Source organism: Xyrauchen texanus, chromosome 4, assembly GCF_025860055.1.
Source record: "Xyrauchen texanus isolate HMW12.3.18 chromosome 4, RBS_HiC_50CHRs, whole genome shotgun sequence".
Lineage (NCBI taxonomy): Eukaryota > Metazoa > Chordata > Actinopteri > Cypriniformes > Catostomidae > Xyrauchen > Xyrauchen texanus.
The window spans coordinates 41,636,629-41,663,261 of record NC_068279.1 but is presented as its reverse complement, the minus strand read 5'-3'; the positions used below and the strand labels follow the sequence as shown (position 1 = coordinate 41,663,261).

The window sequence follows — 26,633 nt, the reverse complement described above, 5'->3', positions numbered from 1 at the left end:
GATGTGTCAGATAAGGGAGATATACAAAATGTGCAGTGTTGGGGGCCTCCAGGTACAGTGTTGGGAACCATGGGAATAGACCTACAGAGTTGAGATATTCTTAAAAAAATATCTGTTGTGTTTAGCTGAAGAAAGAAAGTCATACACGTCTAGGATGGCATGAGTTTGAGTAAATTATGAGAGACTTTTCATTCCTGGGAATGTTCATGTTTCATCCAAATCTAGGAGCATCAATCAGATGGAATGGTTAGAGATGCCATTGTAAAAATTCACTATTTACAGTCATGACTAATTTAATCCATGAACGAAAGTGTCCAATTACAGGGTGGTTACTGAGATTAGTAGTATTTGGCTAGTCACGTGATTACATCATGGTGGCACCCATGAGGGGACCCTGTCCATGTAGAATAAAACAGCTTTTATATGAGTCTTCATCTCATGCTATAAGCAAATGATTTTTTTTACACATGTTTCTAAATTACTATTCATTTATTTTTTGACGAGGAAAAAAATAGAAGAAAACCTTTAACAGAAACTGGCATTTAACGTCTATCTGCATTTTTACATAGCATGTTATCACAACAATATGACATTCTCTTGCTTTTTTATGCTAGTTTCACATCAAGCAGAATGGACACAATAAAAGTGCCATTTACAATCTTCGACTACGTGAATAAATGTGAGAGTCAAAAGAAGTACAAACTGTCCTTGCTGCGTTATGGCTGTTGAGGCCGTGCTTGAGCGCTAAGCCCCGCCCCTCCGGTCGCTGATTGGCTGCTCACACGGGTCTTCTGATAAACGCCACAAGAGTGCGTTTCATCTCCTCCCTATTTCACATCCAGCGATGTGATGGTGCTAGAGACGTGCCTTTGTGCACGAACAAAGCCATTTTTTTAGATGGCGAGGTAGTCGGACTGTCTTTTTATAGTAATGATAAGGGGTTGATTTTTCGTTATTTCTGTTATTTACGTTAAACGAGAGTAAAAATGCGAGGCCGCGTGACAGGCCAGGCCATGGAGCTGTTGGGCTGCGGCGGCTCCAAGATCAAGATGACCCGGCTCTTTCTGTCCCCTTCAGCCAGAGCACTCGCGCCACAGTCGGCTGGAGGACATGGCATCGACAGAAGATTTCGGTCTACATCGTCCATGTCCGGTCACACGGAACTGGCTCGGGAGAGGTCCAAAACCGTCACGTCTTTTTACAACCAGTCTGCCATCGATGCATCTGCCGAGAAGGTCAGTCACCATTGTCTCCTTAAAAACATACTCTCTTTTGTCTCTTAATGCCCTAGATGGAGATCAATACGTTGTGGTCTCCATCCATAATATCACAAAGTGTGTTTTAGACTGGACTCGTTTACAACCTTTGGCCACACACCGTATCCCTGCCAATATTAATTAAATCTCAGTCCATTTGGCAAATTTATACCCCCTGTCCCATATGAGATGGTTGTACAGTAATATCATGTAAAATGAGCTATGTCTGCTAGAAATGTGTATTTTTGGGGGGGAGATTTCTAATCAATCTGATTCAAATGATCAGACTTTTGTATTAAAGCCCTTTTGGGGGGGGGATTGTTGTTTGTATGGTCTTATTACTAGTTTGACTTTATTATGAATGCAAAAACTGTCTTGGTTACTTTATCTTGCATGAAGCCTAAACCCTAAGCATTGTGTCTACTGTTAAACAGCCACGAGGTTTACACACACACAGGTCAAACCAAGGACAGAAAACTTTAGTGTGAGTCTTAACTAATTGAGAAAGCAATTTCATTTGCAAGTGTTCTTGGTTGTAGATGAAATGTGCATTTAAACATGCATCATGCTCCTCATCATCAGTGATCATTTGTTCCCCGCTGTCATTTTGTTTTCAGTCATGAGACAGAGCAAGCATGTGTGCAGTATCCTTATGTAACCCGTCCTACATTGTGGATCTCAGAGGACTTGCCTTAATGACTCAACAAAACCCAACATGATTAAACCTTGGCCACGGCTCCTTTAGTGTTATGTGCTAATAGATTCATTATGCACATCATATAGCGATATTTCACCCAAATATTTAAATTCTCTCATCCATTACTCACCCTCATGCCAAAAAGTAGTTGCTTCTGCTGAACACTGCTCTGTTGGACTCTTCTGTTGCTTTGTTGGACGCTTCTGAAGATATTGATTTAACCACTGGAGTCTTATGGATTACTTTTATGCTGCCTTTATGTCCTTTTTGGACCTTCTGAGTTCTGGTCACCATTCACTTGCATTGTATGGACCTACAGAGCTGGAATATTCTTCTTAAAATCTTTGTGTTTAGCAGAAGACGGTCATACACATGTGGGATGGCATGAGGGCGAGTAAGTGATTCGAGAAGTTTTGTTTTTGGGTGAACTATCCCTTTAAGATTTTAATTCCATGGAACACAAGAAGAGAAGTTAGGTAGAATGTTCACACTGCCATTACTTTCTTTCAAATGTTAGCAAAATGGACATTATAACTGAAATACAACCATATGAATTGGTACCAAATTGACTGCTTGTGAATCAGAATCTAAGCAAGTCTGGAAGTCTGTCTGTACCAGCCCTATTTTTAACTGTAATGTTCTCTTCACAGCATTCTGTCAGACTCACACCAGCCACTATGCTGTATGCAGGGAAGTCTCCTGATGGACAACATATCCTGGTAATTACACACCCTGTCTCGTATTCTGCATTTATCCCAGCCCACATTGATTCCAGTCTTTTATAAGACTCTTTACAGCCATTTGTTGCACACAAGAGTGCTTCGCATCTGTGTTCATCGATGGTATTGGTATCGTTATGGTAATACCATGATACTTTGATATATACCATGGTTCTACTGAATGATTACCATATATACCATGATGTTTACATGGAACTTAAAAAAATTGTATTGTGATACCAAAGTACTTTTTGGTACTATTCTGTTAGTGCTGGACTATTGTTTCAGCCGTTAGGGGCTAAGAATCAGTCTATACTTCATTAAGATAGTTAATATTAAGTTGCTGTATGTTACTTATTTTAATGCAGAGCAGTGCCAAGTACCTACACAAAGAGCTGCCTGTCCGTATTGCTCATCGCATCAAGGGTTTTCGCAGCCTGCCCTTCATTATTGGCTGCAACCCAACCATTCTCCAAGTGGTGAGTTACCCTATTTCTTTGTGGGATTTCTCTGTTGTCATTCATGTTTTTGTGATTGGTTGTCTTACCGTCTATCTTACAAGCTTGTTTGTTAGACATGCTCAACCCATGAAACTCTCAGACGTGATTTTGAGCGATTAGGAGCTGAGGTTCGGCATAGTGTTTTTCCGATGGAGGTCCAAATTGCTAAGCTGACCACCATATTTGATTCAGTGCCAGTGTTATCAGACCTCCTGTGCTCATGACAACTATATATGGAGGGTTAGTTGCTTGGTATTGATTTGGTTGTATTGGAAGTGCTTTATTAATGCATGTGGCAGTTTTATTTGGTAGTTGGATCAGTATGGGATAGCCTCATAAACGGGTACATCATATTAGTGATTGAATGATATGGGTTTGGAATTGCAGATACCAATATCTAGTGAGCAGGATGGCAGCTGGCTGATATAGTCTACATGATACAATTTAGGTTATTGAGATGTACATACAATTGCTGAAATTAAGATTATTTTTCACAGTATTTAACCAATCCTATAATATCAAAGTGGCCCAATAATCACTAATTATAATGCCCACTTATAAGGTGTGCTTTTCCTTCAGAGAATTAAAAATTGAATTAAATCAATATCTCTATTTTTTGTTTTAAATGTGAATCTTACCCTTGGAAATAATACTTTTATGATTGCCAAATCATAAAATATTGGGAAGCATTATTACATTTAATGTCATGTTATATAATCATTTTGCTACTTTAAGTCTTTTCTTCATATTGACTGTCAACTAGGCTTGCTGACAAAGCAGTTTGTCTGTTGTCTCTCATTGCAGTTATAGTACAAACTCCAAATAAAATGTTTTATTATTCTCACTTTGACTCATGTGGCGATGGCCTGACCTCTTCAAGCTATTCCTCTCTTCCGTCTTATTACTGATACAAAACCATAAATAACCACAATTACCATCTGTTAATCATCATTTTCTGCTGATCTACATATGGGTAGAATGAAAAGGAAATCAGCAAGTAGCATGCAGAAAGACAAGGTCTCTTAATGAGGATTCCTTCTCTTTTCTCCTGCTTGTTTACTTCTTTCTGTGAGTCCTCCTCCTCTGTGAACTTTTACCCACATCTGCACTCAGCTACACTCCAGAGAGAGTCTCATGTACAGCTTTTGTTTTTTAGAGTGTGTTCAGTGCAGTTAATTCAGTAATGTAGTTAAATTAGTAAACTAGTGATTGGCTGATATCCAGTTGTCCAAAAACTGGTATGCCAAAATAATGTTTTGATTATTACTGCATATTGACACAATAGACTACAATAATAAAACAAGCAGTATGAATATTTTAAAAATAGTAAATTAACAAATTTGTATTTAAATTAATTTGACAAATTAATTTACGTTTTAAATAATTGATTAGAATAACAAATAATAATAATAATAATAATATATATATATATATATATATAATTGTTTTATTTCTTTTACACAATAACAAAAATAATCATTGTATTACAATAATAAAAAATGCAGTATTTTCTTATAAACATTTTACAAAGTTTAATTTGACATTAAAATGTAGTAATATTTTATAATAATAATAAACAATAATTCAGTTTTACTAATAGTTTTAGCATGTTAATGTTGTTTTCTGCTTTTTGACATCTACCAAATAATCATTATAAGTCTATGCCGGATGAACATTTTAATAACATTTTTAGAAAATGTACATTTAATTTAAATGTAGAATGCTTAATTTTAATAATGAATTATAATAGTTAATTTGAATAATTGTTACAATTTGAGATCACGTGACACCATGCGAGGAGCGGACGTATGAGCGACGTAATGTATGAGGTTCAACGGCAACTGTCCAACATGTCTGTGATACTGAAGAAGGTTGTTGCTGACTTGGAGGATCTCTCTGTAATATGTTGTTCGATTATGGCGATGGAAACAAAGTTTACAGTTGGTCACGAGTGGCAGATTTTGAGAAACGTATCGATTATCTGGGAGTCATCGGAAGGGAATTATCCGCTAATTCGATGGTCTGACCTCTTCAAGATATTCCTCTCTTCCGTCTTATTTACTGATACAAAACCATAAATAACCACAATTGCCATCTGTTAATCATCATTTTCTGCTGATCTACATATGCTGTCGTGCGTGGGGTTAATGCACATGTTTTAATTTTTTCTGTTTGTTTGGTATGGGGAGATGTTGATTGTTGCACTAATGTTGGAATGTGGTCTGTATAATCTTGTTTTTGACACAATTTATTTTTTCTATTATATCAAAATGTAAAATGTTATTATGAGTGGGTTATCTTTCTCCACGTGGAATGTGAATGGGTTGGGGCACCCCATAAATAGAAGGAAGGTTATTTCTTAAGCTTAAGAAATGTGATAGTGTTTCTTCAAGAAACGCATCTTTCCTCGTGGGAAGATATGGGGTGGGCAAGTTTTCTTTAGCGCTGGTTCAAGTAAGAGCAGGAGAGTCCTTACATTGATAAGTAAACGTCTACAGTTCAAATCTCTCAAACAGATTAAAGATAAATTAGGGAGAATCATTAAGGTTGGTTTTGGATAATATTTACGCACCTAACACTGATGATCGGGGCTTTTTTTTATTGATCTTGAAGGGATGTTGCAAGCCGCTGGCACACCTCATGGTATAATATTGGGGTGGAGAATTTAATCTTTTGATAGACTCAGTCCTTGATCATAGTGAAGCAAAAGTGTGTAAGCCCCCTAGAGCAACAGTGACACTTCACAGGATGTGTAAATATATTTGTCTTACAGATATTTGGAGACTTTTGAACTCATCTGGTAGGGATTATAATCTTTATCATCCATCCATAAAATGTATTCTAGAGTAGATTTTTATTTTTTATATTTTTTTTTGATATCCAAGTCCCTCATTTCATCTGATGTTGATTTCTCAATAGGAAACATTTTAGTCTCAGATCACGCACTGGTGACTTTAGAGATGTTGCCACTTAAGGAGAAAAATAAATCATATAGTTGGTGTTTTAATGTTTCCCTTTTGCAAAATCCTGAATTCCAACAAACGTTAAAGACTGAAATCAATGTTTATATGGAGACAAACTGGTTCTTAGTATCCTCAGTGGGCATGGCTTAGGAGGCACTTAAGATGGTTCGTAGGGGTCTGATCATACAGTATGACTAGGGCTGGGTATCGTTAATGTTTTCGATACCAATATCTTGAATAGGAATACCGGTTCCTAAATGATACTTTTTTCGATACTTTGGTCGAACACCGGTATTACCGCTGGTTGGACGCTAGGTGTTACTATGGGATTCAAACTTTGAACTTTGTTTTTTATTTATTTTAACTAAAAGTTCAAATGAAACTGGAAAAAAATAAGTGCATTTAAAATGTTTTTCAACTTTTTGAAAGATGGCTTTACAACAATTGTGAACATCTCTCTGGCAAAGAAGCTTCATCAGTGCATTCTCTACCCGTCGGGTATTTTGTTATCCAGGAAAATATATAATGTGTGTGAATACATTTGTTTTGTTCCCTCCTTCATGATATATATATATATATATATACACACACACACACCGAGTCAGGGTTTCCCTCTTTCCCCCTTATTGTTCTGTCTTGCCCTGGAACAATTAGCGGCCGCGATAAGAAAGGAGGATGATTTTCCAGGCGTTGTGGTGGGTGGTGTGGCACATAAGCTTCAGCTTTACGCAGATTATATTTTCTTATTAGTCTCTGACCCCACTAGATCTATGCTTTGCCTCCACAGAATTAATAATTACTTTTCCAAGTTCTCAGGATACAAAGTCAATTGGTCTAAATCCAAAGCTTTGGCTCTGACAGCATTCTGCCCAGTAACGGCCTTCCAGTGGCCCAAACAGGGCATTAAGTATTTGGGTATTTTAGTCCCAACAACTTTATCAGATTTAGTTAGAATTAATTTTTAAACTTAAACTTTTGATTAATTGAGCGTTGTGGGCTTCATTACATTTATCGATGATTGGGAAGATTATTGTTATTAAAATTGATTGTATTCCAAAATTCAACTACCTGCTACAATCTCTCTCTATAGATGTCCCCCTCTAGTATTTTAAGCAATTTGATAGCATAGCGAAGTCCTTCATTTTGAATGGTAAATGTCCCAGACTACATTTCAGCAAATTACATAGGCCGATTGACAAAGGTGGGCTAGGCTTAACCAAGATCTTGTTTTGTTATTATGCGTTCGGTCTCAGACATTTGGCTTATTGGTCGATTTCACCTGAGAGAGCCCCTCCCTGGTTTTCTGTTGAACAGGAGGTTCATGCCCCATTTGAAAGATTATAATTTTTTTATTGGAGGAAGGAGTGTGGACTAGGATTCTAAAAAATTTTAATTCTGCATCTAGAGATGCAATGGTTTGCCTCATGCAATTTTAGATTTTACAAAGATTTTAAAATCGATGGATCGATCATAAATTTGGGGGACAAATTTATAAAAAAATTGGTTTCTGAAAGTGTTATGATTGGCAGTCATTTTAAGGGGTTGGAAGTCGGAGCGCCATCATTTCTGGAGTGGTGTGCACTAGATTGGGAGGGTGGCAGCTTTTGAAGAAGGGTGTAAAGGTATTAATGGAAAGGAGGTGGCAAGAACCGGCTTGACAAAATATATATATATAATAGTTTAATATAAAACTGACACTAAGACAAACACAAAAAAGTTGTTGGACAGCTGTCCGTAAATCTCTCTCTGTCGCACTGCAGCTTCCAGTCGGCCTTTATCCCTCTCTGAGTCTTGATTAGCCTGATTAGTGGCCTGGTGTTCAAAATATTTGGAGGGCTCTCGGTGAGGGACGGTGGAGAGAGAGAGGTGTAGATGTTTTGTGTGTGATTTATATATATTTTTTTATTTAATACTTTTTTTATATAATTTTATTTTTTGTGTCTCTATAATCATTTGGGACCACTGGGGTGTTCTTGTGGGTGGGGGGTTAAGTATTGATTCTGTTTGTAAATGTTCTTGCTTTTTATTTGATAATACTTCTGAATAGAATCTGAATAGAGGAAAATTGTTCGTTAAACATTTTTTTTTTAAACAATATATATTTTTATTATTTAATTTAGTTTTGTCACAATAAAATAAATAATTGGGCAACAATAATAAAACACGCAGTATGAATATTTGAATACTACTACTAATTATTATTATTATTATTTATACCATCATATTTATGCAAAATTGTTTTGTGATGTATTAAAAGGATACAAATAAATTTTCATCTTTGTTTTTGGGCTTTATCTAACTGAACTGCTGTTATGAAAAAAAAAGTTAGATATTTAATCAATAAAAAATGTCAGTCAAACCAAATATCTTTGGTCATCACAGCATATGAACCTAGCTATAATTTATTTTGCATTTGAGAAGACATGTTATTTGCTTGTTTAGAAATGTCGTCAGTTGAATAAATTGAATTGGCTAAATCTGGTTGGAAGTCAATTTCCTTCTTTATTAAGGCTGATAAATCGAAACCTTTAGCTTGTTTAAGTGTTTTCTGATGACTGCTTCCTCTTTTTGGCATGTGTTCCTAGAATTCATAAAGAATGTAAGCCATGCACTCATGGAAGTGTGGTAAGGGGCCAGGAATGGGCTTCAGGGAAGGATGAGGCAAACAGGCCTTTTGTGAACACTACAACAGAGCTAATTTGTAAACATCCATTTTCTTTCTCTCTACAGCACGAGCTTTATATCAGGGCCTACCATATGCTGAGTGACTTCCCCGCTGTAAGTAAAATTGACCAAACTTATCCATATTCATTCATGCACAGGCAGGTTGTTGACCAGTTTGCAATCTCTGCCATAATTAAATTATGTTACCAGAGAAGCCTGTTTGTTTGCTCAGTGCACCAGTACTAGCTTAAGAGGACTGTATATCAGCTCTCACAGGTGAAACATACTACTTTGTTGACTGACTAAGCACATTGCTGAGTCAATGCTTATGTGGTCAGCATCTTTGTATGAGTTTGGTGATCAAATAAAAATTCCCATATTTCACGATATCTGACTCCTGAAAATATGAAGCAATTGACATGATTGCTGTAGTTTATTTTAGTAACTCAAATTTATTTTACACCCTATTACATGACTCATGAATACTTGATTCTAATTGGTCAATCGTAGGACTGCTGTCAAATATATGGTATTAAAATGTATATTTGACCATTGTCCCATACAATGATTTCATGCGTAGCTGTACTAGTTTCCACCCTGTTGCAGTATCTTATCATATGATCAAATAATACAATTTCTGTCTTTTTATTATTGTTTTTTTAATTTATTTTTGCGATAATGACTGGCTGATTACATTTTCTCTAAAATTTTATATGAATATTTTTACTAACATTAATAATATTTTGCCAACCTTTCCACCAACATTTTATCTCCAGATAAAAGACCAGGAGACTGAAGCTCACTATAGCAAGCTTGTTAAACAGCTCCTTGATGACCACAAAGATGTTGTCACATTGCTAGCTGAGGGATTCAGGGAATGTCGTAAACACATTGTGGTAAGATTTTTATTTTTTTATCACCCGTGGCATAATAATATATTGCTTGGTTTGCCTTTAGAAATAGTCTCTGAAAAATGTCAATTTTATTTCTAGCTTATGATTATTGTAGGAACGTATATTAGTGTCTTTTGGCTTTGGGGCATTGTCCATCCATATTATACTTTCAAATTGGACTAATCCAGTTGTAACCTTAGTGGATTTTTTTTTTTTTTTTGTTCAGGATGAAACTCTGGTTCGTAATTTCTTGGACACAACCTTGACATCTCGTCTGGGCATCCGAATGCTGGCCACACACCACATCGCCCTGCATGAGGAAAATGTACGTCACTTGCATAATTGTTTTTGCACACTTTTTTTTTCATTGTAATATTTTGTAGGTATTATGAATCTGGATCTATAAAGACAAAGCATGTAATAAAGTTAGTTTTACATTGCGTCTCGAGATCAGAAACCGAAAACGGGCAATTAGAATCATCATGGCACCACCCAGTGGTTGCTCAAGAAAACTGTGAATGTTCTGACTAAAATGTAAAAAACCACCCACCAGTGGCCAAAGCAAGAAGTGTTGTAGTGCATATAGGCACGTGTGAGCGTCAAGCTAGGTTTTTCAGCGGTACATGACGTAGTTCAGTGAAGAGGAATGCATATTTTATGGACTCTACTCCCCAACCTAAACCTAACCATTAATGTTTAAAAAATGAGATGTAAGGGGGAAAAGTGCAACCTCCGAATCGTGCTTGTCACGGTTAAAGCAAACACGATTACTTCCTGGTTTCAACAATGGATTTGAACCCGGGTCTCCCATGCTGCTGATGCAACCCGCTGGCGGTAGAGCCGCGTGGGAAGGTAAACGCGCTAAAAACGTTGAAAACATTTCTTATGGGAAATGGCATGTGTCAGTGTTTTACTTCATGTGTGATTGTGTTGTAGCAGCTGACCCAAAGGGGTCTTAGTAATTTCTGCACAGATTTTGAGGGAAAATCTGCGGAATTCTGCAGAAGGGATTTAAATGTGTTAAACAAAGATGAGAGTACTTGTTGGTTGCTGAAAGCATCATCAATTTATTTAATATTTGATAAACATGTGAGGGATGGGAAATGTGTAGAACTTTTATGAAGCGACAGATGTCACTGAGTATTCTTCAGGGTTCTGCATATGCAAATTCTGTCTGGGCCTGCTTTATAGGTCTTCTTAACTCAGTATCTCCCCTCTGTGTGCACGAGAGAGCACTATCATCCAAGGCTGTGAGAAATGCAAAAATAACTCCAAGTATAATGGCTGTGTAGAACACGCAATCCCTGTCATGTGTCGAAAGTTTGCATAACCACGATAGAACGATACTCGACACCGAGCCCTGCAGCTGCTTGATGGTCTTATTATAAAACATTAACATGTCAGCGAGGTATGCAGTTTTAAGTGGTTTTGACATTTAAGCACACTGTTATGAAATCGCAGAAATTCCATGCATTTTTAAGATCAAAGAAAAATAAACTTGCAAGCACTTGGTGTACTTGCCATGATGTCAAGGTCTTTGGACAATAGGTGTAGATTTAGGTAGGGGTGATAGGGACTTGTCCCTATCAACTTTCAGAAAATCGGAAATATCCAGACCAATATTTGGGCAATTTTACCACACAGAAAATACTTTTAACTTTATACTGTGTTATTAATTTCTTTTTTAATATTTAAGGTGCTTCGTATAATTATTCATGTGTAAATGTATTGTTCTACCTCTTCTGAAATGGCTCATAAACGGTGTTGTCATGTGGCACCTGTTACTTTTCTCAGCGCTGCGTAGGATGCACCAATCACAGTCGTTTAAAAACAAAAACAAAAATTCTGTAGATTACAGGGCCAAGATTTTCATTGGTATCTTAAATCCAATCCTTTGAAATTAATAGATTTTTCCAACATTTTTACCAACATTTTGAATTTTATCCATGCAATATGTCCCTACCAACATTTAAACCAAACCTAATCCCTTGCTTTGAACAGTGTTTAATGTTTATGCACAAACCCCAGGTTGGGAACCACTGACATGGATGGAAACGTACAATTATTGTCAATTTATTACTTGCAGTTATCTCCACATATTAAGCTTGGACAAGAGAAAGTATTTTACCTAGGGCTCTCAATTGATAATTTGTTCAGTTGAATTAATTAGATTATGTGCTGATTATATAAATAGCAATTCATTGATTTGGAATAATTATAAATACAATACATGGGATTAATAAGTATTATAATCCAGATAATTTAAACGCATGATGTCAATTCTATCATTGAACATAACCCTATTAATTGTCTGCTTCCCCCTGCACTATTTCTAAATGTTGGTGTATGTACTCGCGTATCAGGTGGTTGCTTTTGGAGCGTCTCACTTTGGTTGTGTCCTGTCTCACTAGTTGACGGCATTTCTAGTCATAAGCACTGTTTTTTTTTTAGTCGTCAAACTGTCATTAAATGAAAAAGCGCATCATCAGTGGAAGGCAGAGCGGTCTACTCGCTGGTTTGACAAGGTGCGTTGCTTAAATTCTTATCGCTCCTTTGCCAGACAGTAATTACAATGTACTTTAAACCGCTTGCGGTACTCAACCATACTAGGAAACTCGCCAGTACTTCTATTAAAAAAAACCTATGAACGTGTGTACCTGAGATGCAGTTTTAAACTCTTAGCCCAATGACATAAGTGTCTCGTACTGACTTCCAAATGAGCTGGCAATAATTCATATGACCCACATGCACAGGCTAAATATAAAAGAGCCCCTCCTCCCACATCTGCTGTCAAATGGCTAAGAGACTAACTGTAATACTAACTCGCTAGACTAGTTTCCTTTTGTTTTTTAAGACTTGATGGCTGCTGTAATGTTTCTGTGCAAGACTATTTACACTATTGCAAACTATTTGAGAGCAAACTTAAATTAAATTTAATTTAGTTTTATTGGTGGCGTTTGTTAAGCAAGCATAAATATTGCTTGTACTTGGAGTTAGGGGTTTGTTTAAATCCCCAAATATTAAACTTCATTCCACATTGTTTGCATTGTGTTAAGGAGAGGTGATGTTTATTTTTGTGCCTGGTGGATGATAAAATGGTCAGAAAACATCCCATAGACCATAGCCATATTTGAGGAAATATATCATAGAGATATCAGAATATCATAGAGACTTGGGGCCGGGCACTTTGACCATCTCCAACCACTTAGAATACCCTAGCAACCAATTAGCAATGCCGTAGAAACCATCCAGAACACCCTAGCAACCATATAGTAACATGCAAAAAAAATTAACACCTTTGCAACCACAGAGCAGGCCATAATTGAATGTGCAATGTGTTGATGTTAGGAAGTTGCTGTGTAGGAGTTTGAATGTAAGTTTACGATATGTTATTGTGTCTTGACAAATTTATCCCTTTATTTCAGCCTGATTTTGTAGGCATCATATGCCGACGCCTTTCCCCTAAAAAGATAATCGAGAAGTGGGTTGATTTTGCTCGGTAAGTATGTCCTCATTTGACCTTTTCTTTTTTCTGTCTTCCTTGCACCCTCTACTATTTGTTTACAATCAAGGGATATCTGAAAGAGTGGTTATCTGAAAGACTTCCTGGGGTTTATCAGCAAAGTCCGCTCTGTTTACAACAGCTTGTGTGTCTGCCTGTGTGTGTACATGTGCTTTGTTTGCTTAGAATAAAGGCCAGATCCCAGGCTAGTCATCCATGATTTACCAAGATAAGTGTTAAAGGTCATTGTAGAGCTACTGTGTAACATTTGCTTAGTGGGAGCAAAACATGTATTTACTTTTGATACTTATGTTAAATGTGTAAACAGTCATGTTTTGTTTGTGTCAAGGAATGATTTGCAGGGAACAGCATGTATAGTTATTTCTTGAATTGTTTGCTACTGTAGAATAGCATTCATAATTCATGTTAAAAATTCCAAACACTAAAGAAATGACATTTACATAAAGTTGCCACCCATGCATATTTCCTGTTAAAGGGTGTGCGCAGTGACTCAAACCCTTTAACACAACACTATTTCATAAATCATCCTACGTTAACAATGACCTCAGAACAGAAGAGGAAGTCTCCAAAACTTAGTTTTTTGCTTTCATAGCAACCACATTACCCAATCAGATCACAGTAAAAAAACAAATGATTTTTGTTCCCATTACCCGCTGTTATTTTACTCCCAGTATGTATCTTCAAGGTTTTAAAAGTTTAGAGGCTTTCTCCAGACATGTCCTAGATGTTTGGCTCTTTAAATCCTTAATAAATCAGAATCAAAGGTCACAATGCTGAGTGTGTACTGTGTGGTCACGAGTTTCATGCTTGTGGCCCTGCCTTGAGGAACGTGCAGTTGCTGAACACGTGTATTTGTTCGCCAGCAGTTCACCACTCTATTCCCTTCACTGCTGTTGTCCAGTCAGTCATTGTAGAGGCCTTTTTTGCATTCTACTTATGGCTTGCATATGCACCGAGTATCTCCAAATGCTAATTCTGATTTAGGGCCAGCTTTGTCTTCATTTATACAAAGCAGTTCAATTATGATCTTGAAATGAATGCTTAGTGAAATATGTCTGGTTGCAACTAATGACTATTTTTGACAATTGATTAATCTGCCAGTTATTAACCAATTATTCTGTTAGAAATGATTTCCTATAAACATGTCCCTAAATCGAACGTAAACTAATTGTGATTGGTCACTTCATGTCAATCAGATGGTTTCTTCCTGTCTAAGTGTGCAGTTCTTGGTTGGAATATCCTGTTAACGGACTGTATGCCAATAGAAAAAAAAATTTGGCTATTGAGACTAGTGCAGCTGTACAACAACAAAACAATTAAAATCTATGGATGCAATACAAGGTGTGCAAAGTTGAACTATAAATGTTGTGTTATCATCCTGAGACCCCCCCCCCACATTTGCATTTTCCATTTCCCTTTTTTATTTGTATGAAGTGGCACCTAATAAACATGCAAATAGGTTTCCTAAAAATGTATGTCCACGTGTGTACAGTGAGACTACGTTGTGAAATTCGAAATAATACCAAGCTATAAAAAGTCAGTTTTTCTTTTTTTCCATAAAATTGTTTGTTTCCAGGAGTGTTAGTTATTTATATTATTGAGACAATCTAGACATTACAGCTGATTTTCTATAAAGTTGAATAAACCATTCTTCTTTAAAGTAATGGCCAGCATCATCATCCAATCACTGCGCCTGTAGGAGCACTTAACGAAATTCGACGTCATGCTGTTGTGACACGGTGCACCACACGTTTAACCCTTAAATGACAGTTTAGAGTCTTGCGAACAGTATTCAGTCTGTTTTTATTTATTTCAATTATGCGTTGCATATAGCGAAGCCAAAATGCAACATTCACATATGTGGACATGGGTTTGCACAATGTTAGTAAAGTACTAGCTTAATGATATTTGTTGTCAACTGTTTTCAGTATTGATTTTTGCTGCCTTAAAAATATGGCACATTGTCTGCATGGTCTTTTGTAAGAGTAGAGGTCAGGCTGCTCTGCTCACGCCTGTCTCATGAGATTCTCATGGTTAAGAAACGCTGCATCAGCCAAACTGCCTTGTCCCACTTCACGCTGGCATGATCAAAGCCTGCCCTTTAAAGACCAGACAGAGCACAGTCCCTGTGAACTGCACGCTGTTGGCCAGGGATCAACCTCTCATTAATTAGTGTCAAATTATTTCTACAAGCCCTTTAAACATAATGAAATGTTCAAGATGGCTCTATTGAACTGCCTGACTCATGACTCACTAATTAATTCAGGTTATTCACATCAGTAATTCTGTATAGGACTGGGTGATAAATTAATATCATTTTTGCTTTTTTAATTGTTTAATTTAGCGGTTTATGTAATAAATTATATATGAATATATTATACAAGATTTTAATGTGCTGTTTAGTTGGACATTAAGTTTCCTAAAGACTGTGTCATTAAAATCACATTAACAGCAGTGTGCTACTGTGCTTATAATGGAAGTCTATTGGGCAAGGCATTGCACCAGGACGATTGTTAAAGGTGCATTCAGTAATTTTATCCTCATTAAAAGTTATACTCCTAAAGAAATTAATAGTGAAACCTATGTATAAAATCATGAGCACATGAGATGAAGACTAATAAGTAACCTTATAAAAGCTGTTTTATTCTACATGGAGCGGGCCCCCTCATGGAAGCAGCCATGGTATGATCACATGACCAGCTGAATACTACTTGCTGCTTGTCCACCCGCCAAGTTATTGGACTCTTTGACTAATGGATTGATTTAATCATGGCTGACTGTGAATAGTAAATTTATACAATGGCACAGATAGCTGAAAACTATTGCATTTGAATGATGCTGCATCCTCACCCCTAGTTGTGTGTAAGTCCAAGATGACATAAACGGATATTACCGTTGTGAGTGCAACTTTAAAATACACAATGTTTCAAAATTATAGCTGCTAGTATGTTAACATGAGACTGTGAAACATTGTTGGCTAACCTTGGCATTGTTAGTACAGTGGAATGCCTGGAAATGCAGTAACTTTCAATTTTACAGCTCGAATAACATGCATTTGAGTAAAATGCCATCACTGTGAATTTATGATTTTAATGCCCTTTTAATATGGCTATTAATTTTTCCTGAAGATTGTGTCGTAAAACTGAGTGTTAAGACAGTGATGTGTTTGATTTAAACTTCAGTAGCAAAGAGTTGGCATTAGGTTCAATTAATTGTACATTTTGTCCGTGGACTTTATTAACATTATTTCTAGATTTACAGTATTTTTCATTTTTACTTTGTTTTTAATTCTTGCAGTAATCATTTTGAGTCTTCTTGGTAGCAATGGCTGTTTAATCAAAGTGATGGTTCCTCTGATTGAAATAAATCAACCCTCATTTCATAGCAAATGCATAGACATTGAGAGATACGTTTTTAAAAGGCTGAAAAATATTGAGATTGTCCAGCCCTACTTGCATAACATGGCAGTGCATAACTAATGGCATAAGCCTGGTTTTGTATTTTCATGCATGAATCATGTGGTAAATGTTTGGATCAGTTTTTGTGTCCTGATGGCTCTTCTGTGTTCCATGCAGACGGCTCTGTGAGCATCAGTACGGGAACTCGCCACGTGTTCGCATCAATGGCCATGTGGCGGCCCGCTTTCCCTTCATTATACTGCCGCTGGACTATATCCTGCCCGAGCTGCTGAAGAATGCTATGAGGTAACATTTCTTACAGATATAGGTCAATTCTTCTGTTATCTTAACTATTTAATTCTGCTGTGAAGATTGACAGGTTTGCTGTTGATGTGGTTACTTTGTTTGGACTAAAGCCACCATTGGGTCATGGGAACATACAGATAACAGTGATCCATTAGCATTGTAATTGCAGCTATTACCCAGCTGCATGTGTGTGATGTTGGCTGCTTGCCTCCTTTCAAACTAGCTTCCACCAAACTCTGAACAGACCTTCAGACTGTTCTGAAAGTGTCTTTTTGATCAGACTTTCAGTTTTTGCACAGCAGACGATCACAAATCGGGAAAATCCAATAGAATGACACTGACTGAATGTTCAAATCAGCCAATGGAATGCTCTTTAATTGAAACTTCTGCTCTAATGTGGCTTTTCCACTGCATGGTACAGCTCAACTCTCCTTGCTTTTTGGGAGTTTTCCACTTTGGCTGGTACCTGGTACTTTTTTTTAGTATCACCTTGGTCAAGTTTCCTAGCGAGGCGAGCCGAGCCGATACTAAATGTGACGTCAAAACCCTGGAGATCACTGATTGGTCAGAGATAATCGTCACTACCGGCGTCACTGGATTTGCGACACGGGACATCGACCCGCTAGTTTTAAAGTTTGCAACAGCGATAGCAGTATCATTTGTTCACGAAACTTTCGAATCGTAAAAAGAAATGGCTGTGTGCAAAACCACGCCATGGTCAATAAACGAGGTGCAGACGTTCCTCTAGTTAGCAACAAACAAAACTGCGAGAAGCAAAAAAGTTTTTCAGGAAGTGTCTCAGCTGTTGGCTGCACATGGCTACCACCGGACTTGCCAACAGTGTAGGGAAATGTAAAAAAAAAAAAAACTTAAAAGTGACTACAGAACCATCAATGACCACAACAGCTGGAGTGGTTCAAACAGAAGGAAGTGGAAGTGGTTCTTCCGAATGGACTCTATCTAGACCGGCAAGCAATGGGAGGGAGAGAGCCCTGGACAGCTAGCGGTCATGTTATTTGTGTCTCGTTTAAGATGATGTCACTGCAGTAGAGGCGGTGGAACTATGACGATCAGCCTATAATCCCTTCCACGTTGAGGCGGCACTAAACTGGAGTGGAAAGTAAGCTAAGAAAAGTAAAGCAAGTCGAACCATAACGTACAGTGGAAAAGTGTCATAAGTTGTGTCGATCTTTCAGTCTGTCTGTCTGTCTGTCTGATGGTTTATCTGACTTTTTTTTTTTGTGCCATTCTGTCTATCGAGCTAGTTAGCTGTTTGTTTTTTATTTAATATCTTTATAGCCATCAAACTTAAAACTTGTTTAAACTTTCAGACAGTTTTGTCAAGCTAACATCAAAGTTTGTCTTGACTATTTTTTTAATTATTTTATTCTACATAAAAATAGCAATCTTTTACTTTGAACAGTGTCTTGCTTCATCTTTTTTAAAAGAATGTTCCAGGTTCAACTTGAGTTAAGCTTTATACATCTGTGGCATGCTGTTTATTACCACAGAAAATTATTTTGTCTTTGACCTTAGTTTGTTAAAAAAGCAAAAACTATGTTTACAGCAATGCCCTTGGAAGTGTATGGGGCAAGACATTGCACTGGGACAAATGTTAAAATACACACTGTTCCAAAGTATTGCTACAAGACAATTATAATATCAGACTAGTCTTGCACGGTGCTAAACTATATCCAATATTTCAACTCAGTCCATGACTATGTAATGCAGGTAAACCGGTTAACTTTCAAATGTACAGCTCTAAAAACATTTATGGTAAGTAAGAATTAATTTAAGCACTTTAACAGTAATCCAAGCTACACATTTCTGCATTCAAACCTTCCAAATACATTGCACCATAGATTTCTATTGTAAGTGCATTACTGTATTTAAAATGTTTGCACACCGAGGCACAGGTCTAAACCGTTTCTGTGGTAATGATTTTTGTTGTTCTAGCTGTTTACGCTTGGATCAGACTCTTCAGCCAGTCGCTAGAGATTAGTCTGTTCTTGGCCGGAGCTCTCTGTCTTAAAAGCACTTGTTCTATCTTGAAGCATCTGAGAGAGTGGCTGCATTACTCATCATATTAACTCATTAAATTCCTCAATCATTTGCCATCTAGGTCTCTTACAAAATTATATTAGTGCCAGCGCTGGCACTGAATCAAAATTATTCCTTCCTCTACACGGTTACATTTTTGTCTTTGTAAAATCGCTCCCAAGGCTCTGCTTTCTCTTGAAATTGATCTGTGGAAACTAGTAGAGGAGTGCATTACAAGTTACTTAAGGCCTTTATCGATTACAACTTTGTTTGTGCTAAGATAATGAGATTTGATTGAAGTTCCTCACAATTTATTTCCTGTTGTTCACAGAGCCACCATGGAGAGTCACTTGGACACCCCTTACAATGTGCCTGATGTGGTGGTCACCATCGCAAACAATGACACTGACTTTGTCATAAGGTTAGTTTATAAACCAGTGTCCAAAATCAATAATTTATTTCTGAATTTACTAATAACGATATCGTGAAAAGCTGTAAAGGTACAGTCATTATTTGGAGTATGACATTACAGACATGTTTCTTCCCAAATAAAGGAATTAGAAATATGTTTGCATTCTGAAATGCATTTCCAAAAATTTAATTGCCAAACTCTGCAGCCTTATAGGCTATTCAACATTTGGCTATTTGGGTTGCACTGCTGTAAGCTCAGCAAAATGTAATTAATGCATTTTCCTGGCAATGCAAGAATTTTTTCGAAGCATTAGTAGCTGTAGTGTGAAGCATTTAGTTTACAGATATTTGAGCTTTTAGTCACACAAAGAGCTAATCATGCAGAGTGAAATCTTTATAAAAGCAGCTCCTTTATCCCACTGTGCACAGTCTAACCACCTGACTGATGACTGTGTTAAAACCTCAGTCTGCACTGAGCAAACTTACCCATAGGCACAATGTTTGTTTTACTGTAAACAAATCCACTTATTTACAGCATACAACTCGTTTGTAGGACTGATTTTGCACTACATGTATGTATGCATGTATGAGAACTTTTTCTTTTATGTAATATCTGTGGGTAATTGCAAGTAAAGACATCACTCGAGCAAATGAAAACTAGATTTGCATTTCCAGAGGGAAATGTCTGTGCTTGCAAGGCAGCAAAATAATAGTGTTAAAATTTAGATTAGATTAGGATTAATACATAAATGAAACTCCAGATCAGAGCTGCTTTGCCATTGTCATGATAAAGCACAGGTTTTGTTTTCTGTTGGCTGGACCTTAAATGGAAAGAAAAGCTCAATCATAATTCAGTATGCAAATAAATGTAAGACAGAAGACCAATCACAATTCATTATGCAAATATTTGGATTATAATGGGAGATTTTCACTTTAATCATCCATTTTTTTTTTTTTAAGTAATAAAGTTTACCATGTTCCTGCTTGTCACTTGCAATTACTTTGTTAAATGCTTGTAGTAGTCAATGTGATCATGCTTCTGTGCAGGATCTCAGATCGTGGTGGTGGGATTCCTCACAGCATTCTGGATAAGGTGATGGATTACCACTTCAGCACAGCTGAACAGAGTACACAGGATCCACGCATGAGCAATCTTTTCGACAACATTACCAACAGCGGTCCACAATCTGGACCCATGCACGGGTAAAATTAATTGCATCTCTGTTCGATTAAAAACGAGCTGTGTGAAGAATTCGGGAAATGTTTAGCTGGTTGTGCCTTTTAGACATTAGGTTTGATGGTTCGGTTGTTATTCATGGTAATTATTGAGGTGGATTTTGAGGTCATGTTTCCTTTTTGCATGTCCAACATGCTCTTCACATCCTCACATGTAAATATTTACTTTTCTTTTTAGCAAATGTGCACATGGTGCATGTATCAGCTGACTTGCATTCTTACTATGTGTAGAAGCTAAAGTGGTCTACTCAACCTGATCCAGATTTAACCAGTTTGATCTGGATCTTGGCATGTCACCAGTGCCCCCCGCACTAGGAGCTTTCTCAGATCCCAATTAGACAAGACCAAATGCCTACTGGTACAAAAGCCTTCCCTATTGAAGTTATTTTTTATGAAGATTAGTTCACCCAAACATTTTTGCATAATTTACTCACTCCCATGCCATCCCAGATGTGTATGGCTTAGTTTCTACTTCAGAACACCAAATTAAGATTTTTAGAAGAATATTTCAGCTCTGTCTGTCCATAAAAAGCAAGTGAATGGGTGTCACATTTTTGAAGCTACAAAAAGTACATATAGCCATCATAAAAATAATCCATACGATTCCAGTGGTCTAATTAATGTCCTCTTTGGCACCCATTCACTTGCATTTTATACAGAGCTGAAATATTCTTTTTAAAAAAACATAATTTGTGTTCTGCTGATGAAAGACAGTCATACAAACCTTGTAAGGCATGTTGGGTGAGTAAATGATGATAATTATTTTATTTTTGGGTGAACTAGCCCTTTAAGTAAAAAAACATCAACCTATTAACCCTAAAACCAGTGGCACAAAATGGACCGATATTACACCCAGAACGTATCGGTTTGGTGTAGAGAGGTGACAGTCCAAATCAATTAGTCTAATCCAAAGTCCCTTTCAAGACGAGTCAGTCCTCTGTGGCCATCTTTGGGCAGCTACTGTATTTTCTATGGATCCAAGTGGCATAAAAGTACAGCTCCTATTTACTTAAATGGGTGCACACCAAAATCTCTTAAATGGTTGGTCATGATTACAATCAAAGAACGGTTTTCAAATCAGCAGTAAATTGCGCTGCTTTACCTCATATCACACTAAAAACACAATTCACGCTGTTTTTTTTTTTAGTTAATGCGCATGCACGTTCTCATGACGACTGACAGGCCAAGTCTGTATCTAAATGGTGATTGGCTCTTTTGTCTGTAAGGCGGAACTTCCTTTCTTCATCCATTAGGAGTTTCCAATTTCACCTATTCATTTTAATACCAGTGGTCTGTCTCTGCTAAACTGTCTCTGATCTAATCACTGTACAGAGAAAAAGTTGCATACAAAGATTTTAGCACTTTCAAGAATATAAAAGTGATGGCAATGAGTTTTGTTGGTTGGCGTGTGGAAAAAAACAACTGAAAGATTAGAAAGGGTGATGTTTATTATGCAATTTCTCCATTTGAAGTCTAGAATTTAATTAAATTGAATGGAGAACTTCATGTGGCAGACTTTTAAGCAGCCCCGGATGTCATAGATGGGCAGCACCATCAAACACTGAGCAACATGCCAGTCTGCACACGTTCATAGAAAAGAATGGTTTTGAATTTTAAGATACTGTGCGTTCTTCTGTCCTTGCTGAACACAAACTGATGCCTCGGGTCAATTAATTAATCAGTTTTAACAGAAGAATTGATGTTGGTGCTTTTATAAAATTATAAGATGCACATTTCTGCCCTTTTAAACCATCTAAAATTGTCCCCATTCACTTTTATTGTAAGTACCTCACATGAAAAGGAGGACACCATTTTTATTAATTTTTTTTTTATTTTTGTGGTAATCAACATAAAGGCGACAAATGCTGTCAATTGAGCTCAACTTGTATTAAACCCGGAAAATGTTTTAATATAGAATGTGCGTGCACAGGTGTGCCTTTTTATAGTGATATCACTTTTAATCTCCAGGTTTGGCTTTGGTCTGCCTACATCTCGAGCATATGCAGAGTACTTGGGAGGTTCCTTGACCATCCAGTCGATGCAGGGCATTGGCACTGACGTTTACCTGCGTCTTCGGCACATCGATGGCAAAGGAGAGAGCTTCAGAGTTTGATGCCATGGCTTATTCAATGGAGTCGGTCAGTTTTAGTGGTGGAAGGTGAACCGAAACCAGAAAGTTCCACTGTTATTACTTCACTCACATTACCCACCAAACTCTTTTGCCTTTTGCACTTCATCTGCATCACTTTTTGGATCAGGTTTTCTGCAGTCTGTGGGCATCATGCTTAAATGTTGTGAACAGTCACAACTTTGGGATTGCACTGCATATAATGTGTTTTAATTCACTGTGATTTAAAAAGATGAAAAAAATAAATGTCCAGCCTTAAGAATGCTAGATGGTTCCGCATGTTACCATCCAAATGTAAACAAGTGGGATGAGACTCCTTACACTCCAGTAACTGATAGAAGATGCCGTCAACCCTCTATGACTTAAATTCTCCAGATCGCAAAGTACCGGTTTCCCTTCAGAATTATGAGTGAAATGTTTGGACTCTTTTAAGGACATGTCGTCCTGTTAGTTCTCAAAAGAACACAAGAGTGGGTGCAGAAAGTTTTTTTTTTTTTTTTTTTTTTTTTTAGTAATCTTCTATTGACTCTGAATTGAAGTCTACTGCCTTACAGAAAAGACTGATTCAAAATATGTTGACTTGCTTCACACCAGTCTGGTGTTCAGTTATGATAGTTTAACATTTCACATTAACCATACGAGCTTATGGGTTTGCTGTATATTTCATGCTTGAAATGGTATGATGAAAGAAAGGCTCATGGGGTTATTAGCACAATATAGCAAAATATAAATCATTCTTTAAATTTCTTGTTTGACATTCTGTACAGCAAACAGTGTTTATAGTGATGTTAATATTAAAATGAATGCATTTGTACATCCTGCTCCACTGTTGATTTGGCCTCTCAATGGGCTTCGAGTTCATGTTCCAAAAGGATGCCAAAATTAGAAAAACTGACTGATGATAAGCTTTGCTTACCAGAATTAGTTTTTCTCGAAATAGTTTTTCACTTTTGTGATTGAACTGCTAAAAGATTTAGGTTATTTCATGCTCATTTCAACAATAGTGCAAGTGATTCATAACTGGTCTTGTGTCTACGGTTTTGTTTTCTCCTTTTGAAATGAATCAAGCCAGTGATTTTTAGGAAAGCCCTAGTGTATGCTATGCTCATTTTCTGTACTCAAGTGCTGCGGATTTCTTGCACAAGTTAGCCCTCTACTGGTACATTCAGAGCATTAACTATGACTTTACACAAAGCTAATGATAGAGAATCGGGGTATGAAATGCAAACAGACAAATGTGCACATACTGCATTAACATTAATTCCTTTTGATTTAAAAAAAAAAAAAAAAAAGCCAAATTTGGCATGGGGCACCCAGAATGTTTGTTTTTGTTTTTCTTCTGGATGTTGAGTTTGTATTTCATAGATGCCAAATGTGCAAAGTTTTTTCAGGCATTATTAAATTCTGAATGAGAACATTTGTGTCTAGTTTTTCCCCCTTCTGTTCATTGGTTTCTAAGAGTTCATCAAGCTCTGATAATTTTGCCATTAGATATTAAACCAAATCTTACTTTATCAGTATACTGTATGTATGTATGTATGTATGTATGTATGTATGTGTGCATATTTATGTAATTATGCATACATTATGACTGAATATGGAATAAGCACTTTTTCAACATTATTTATAGTAATTGTGACCGGTATTGTCATTTTTTTTAAACTTCTTTTTCCAGTTATTTGTTGACGGTTGTCCTCATTCAACTTGGCTTATATCAGGCCAATGCGGGACGCTCCCTTCGGGGAATTAATAATAATTATGTAATAATTGTATAACCACTTGAGCTGCATAAAATAGGTGCGATTAAAATTCTATAATCTGATATTTACCATGCGTATTGTTGATCTATAGCTGGAGTTAATCGGGTCAAATTGACGGGAACACTATATAAAGTGGGACTACAGGCGTCAACTCAACACTTCTACAGCGGGGCGGAATACGCCTTCATCACGTGACGCAAGGCAAGTCAGTCCACTCGGGGGTCATCTTTGGAACGCACCCAGGTAGCTATTTTCTATGGATACAAGCGGCATAAAGTACATTTTCTATCTACTTAAATGGAAAAGACCGAACTCTCCAGAACTGTTGGTCAATATTACGATCAAAGAACATTATTTCAAATCAACAGTTCAGTATGACGAAAAAAGTTTCATAAATTGTGAATCTTCAGCTCAGATCACACTAAAAACGATGTTGTTGAGGCTGGCCCAGCTTATGCGCATGCGCATTTTCGAAATGACAGAAAGGCTAAAAGTTGATTGGCTCTTTTACCAATAAGACGGGACTTCCTTTTGTATATCCGCCACAGAGCCATATATAGAGAGAGTTGCGACAACTCCATTGACTCCAATGGAACGTTTTTTTTCCAGAGGCTCGTGGAGCCTCTCAATAGTTCCCGGAAGTAGCAGCAAACACCGTAGAGATGCATCAGAACAAACCGTTTGCGACGCACTTTTAAAAGGTGAGACGTTTAAAGAATAATATTATCTTATTCTGTATATTATCAGTACATCTAAATAAAAATAACTTGTAAATTAAAACCTTATAGTTGAGTATTACTCATTAAATTAGGAGATAAGGGATGTTATCGGATAACTAACAGATTAGGCAAGGATTGGAGCTGGATAAAGTTAGTAACGAACACCCTATTAATTGTAAAATCTTTGCAAATACCTCACACATTTTTTTTGTTGTTGTAATTTTTATTTATATTTAGATTGCTCCTGCTGACTTGAGCCAACCATTTTTTTCTCCTCTCCATGTCAGTGGGGAAGCCATACATTCGCACACCTTTCTCTGAGCGATTGGAGCATCCCCATGCAGCACAGCAAACCATGATGAAGACTATGCAACGACAACATGAAAGAAAGGATACATACAAAATACTTGGCATGCTATTTAATTTATTAGAAATGTATTCATGAATTGCTGTAAATAGTTATTGCATTTATTTGAATAATAAATACAAAAAAAGTAATATCGTAATATATTATTACAATTTAAAATAACTGTTTTCTATTTTAATGTATTTTAAAATGCAATTTACTCCTGTGATGCCAAGCTGAATTTTCAGCCTCATTACTTTTGAACGGCAGTTTATATACGAGTTATGCTTAAGTTGTTTTAAAGCTGAATATATTATATATATGAATAAGTATTGTAAGAATTATACATTAGATATATAATATTTATAATACATAAATAATTATATTACTATAAATAGAATTGTAGAATTGTAAACAATAAGCTTCATTTCACTAAATTTTACATTTACGTAACTGCTGGTAATAGTTAATAGTTCATTGACCCATTGTGCGGTGCGAGCTGGAGATCACCTGTCACCAGCCTGTCTCTGTACTATCTGAAAAGTCATAAATATGACATTAGTTACCAAGAGATTAATGAAAACAATGAACATGAGGTAACAAAAAGGCAACAGAAACCCTAGCCTGAAATAAGTTGAGGCAAATAACGGTAAGCGAACACTAATCCTCAAATATTAGCTGATTTGATCTTTAAAAAACAACATCGCTGTAACAACATACTCATGCTACATACATATGTCGGTGTGTTACAAAAATATATAAAATAAATGAATTTATTGACTACTAATTACCAGAAATCGCAGTTCTGTCACTCTACTCTAACAGTTTGGAATGACCGCAAAAGCACTTCCTGGAACTATCTGAAGTCTACGTGAATCACGTGACGATCAAGCATTTAGAACTTCCGTTGTCGCAACTCTCCTTTGATATGGCTCTGATCCGCCATATTGGCCATTCCAATTTCTCCCGTTCTTTTAATACAAGTGGTCCGTCTTGAGCTAAACAGTCTTTGGTGAAGCACTCAGAGAGCAAGGAGGGGGATAACGCGAGACATTCTTGCAAGAGAGAGAGAGA

The 26,633-nt window shown here is 36.8% G+C and overlaps 1 protein-coding gene across 1 annotated transcript; it reads left to right on the top strand.

The window, feature by feature from the left end:
- Positions 1-826: 826 nt before the first annotated feature.
- On the top strand, positions 827-24,151 carry LOC127642928 (3-methyl-2-oxobutanoate dehydrogenase [lipoamide] kinase, mitochondrial-like). Its single transcript, XM_052125377.1, has 11 exons — positions 827-1,235; positions 2,604-2,672; positions 3,041-3,151; positions 8,866-8,913; positions 9,576-9,695; positions 9,919-10,017; positions 13,118-13,191; positions 16,791-16,919; positions 19,291-19,380; positions 20,418-20,573; positions 22,575-24,151. The coding sequence occupies exons 1-11, from the start codon at positions 987-989 to the stop codon at positions 22,717-22,719; spliced, it is 1,290 nt and encodes a 429-aa protein (XP_051981337.1). The 5' UTR covers positions 827-986; the 3' UTR covers positions 22,720-24,151.
- The last annotated feature ends 2,482 nt before the right edge of the window (positions 24,152-26,633 follow it).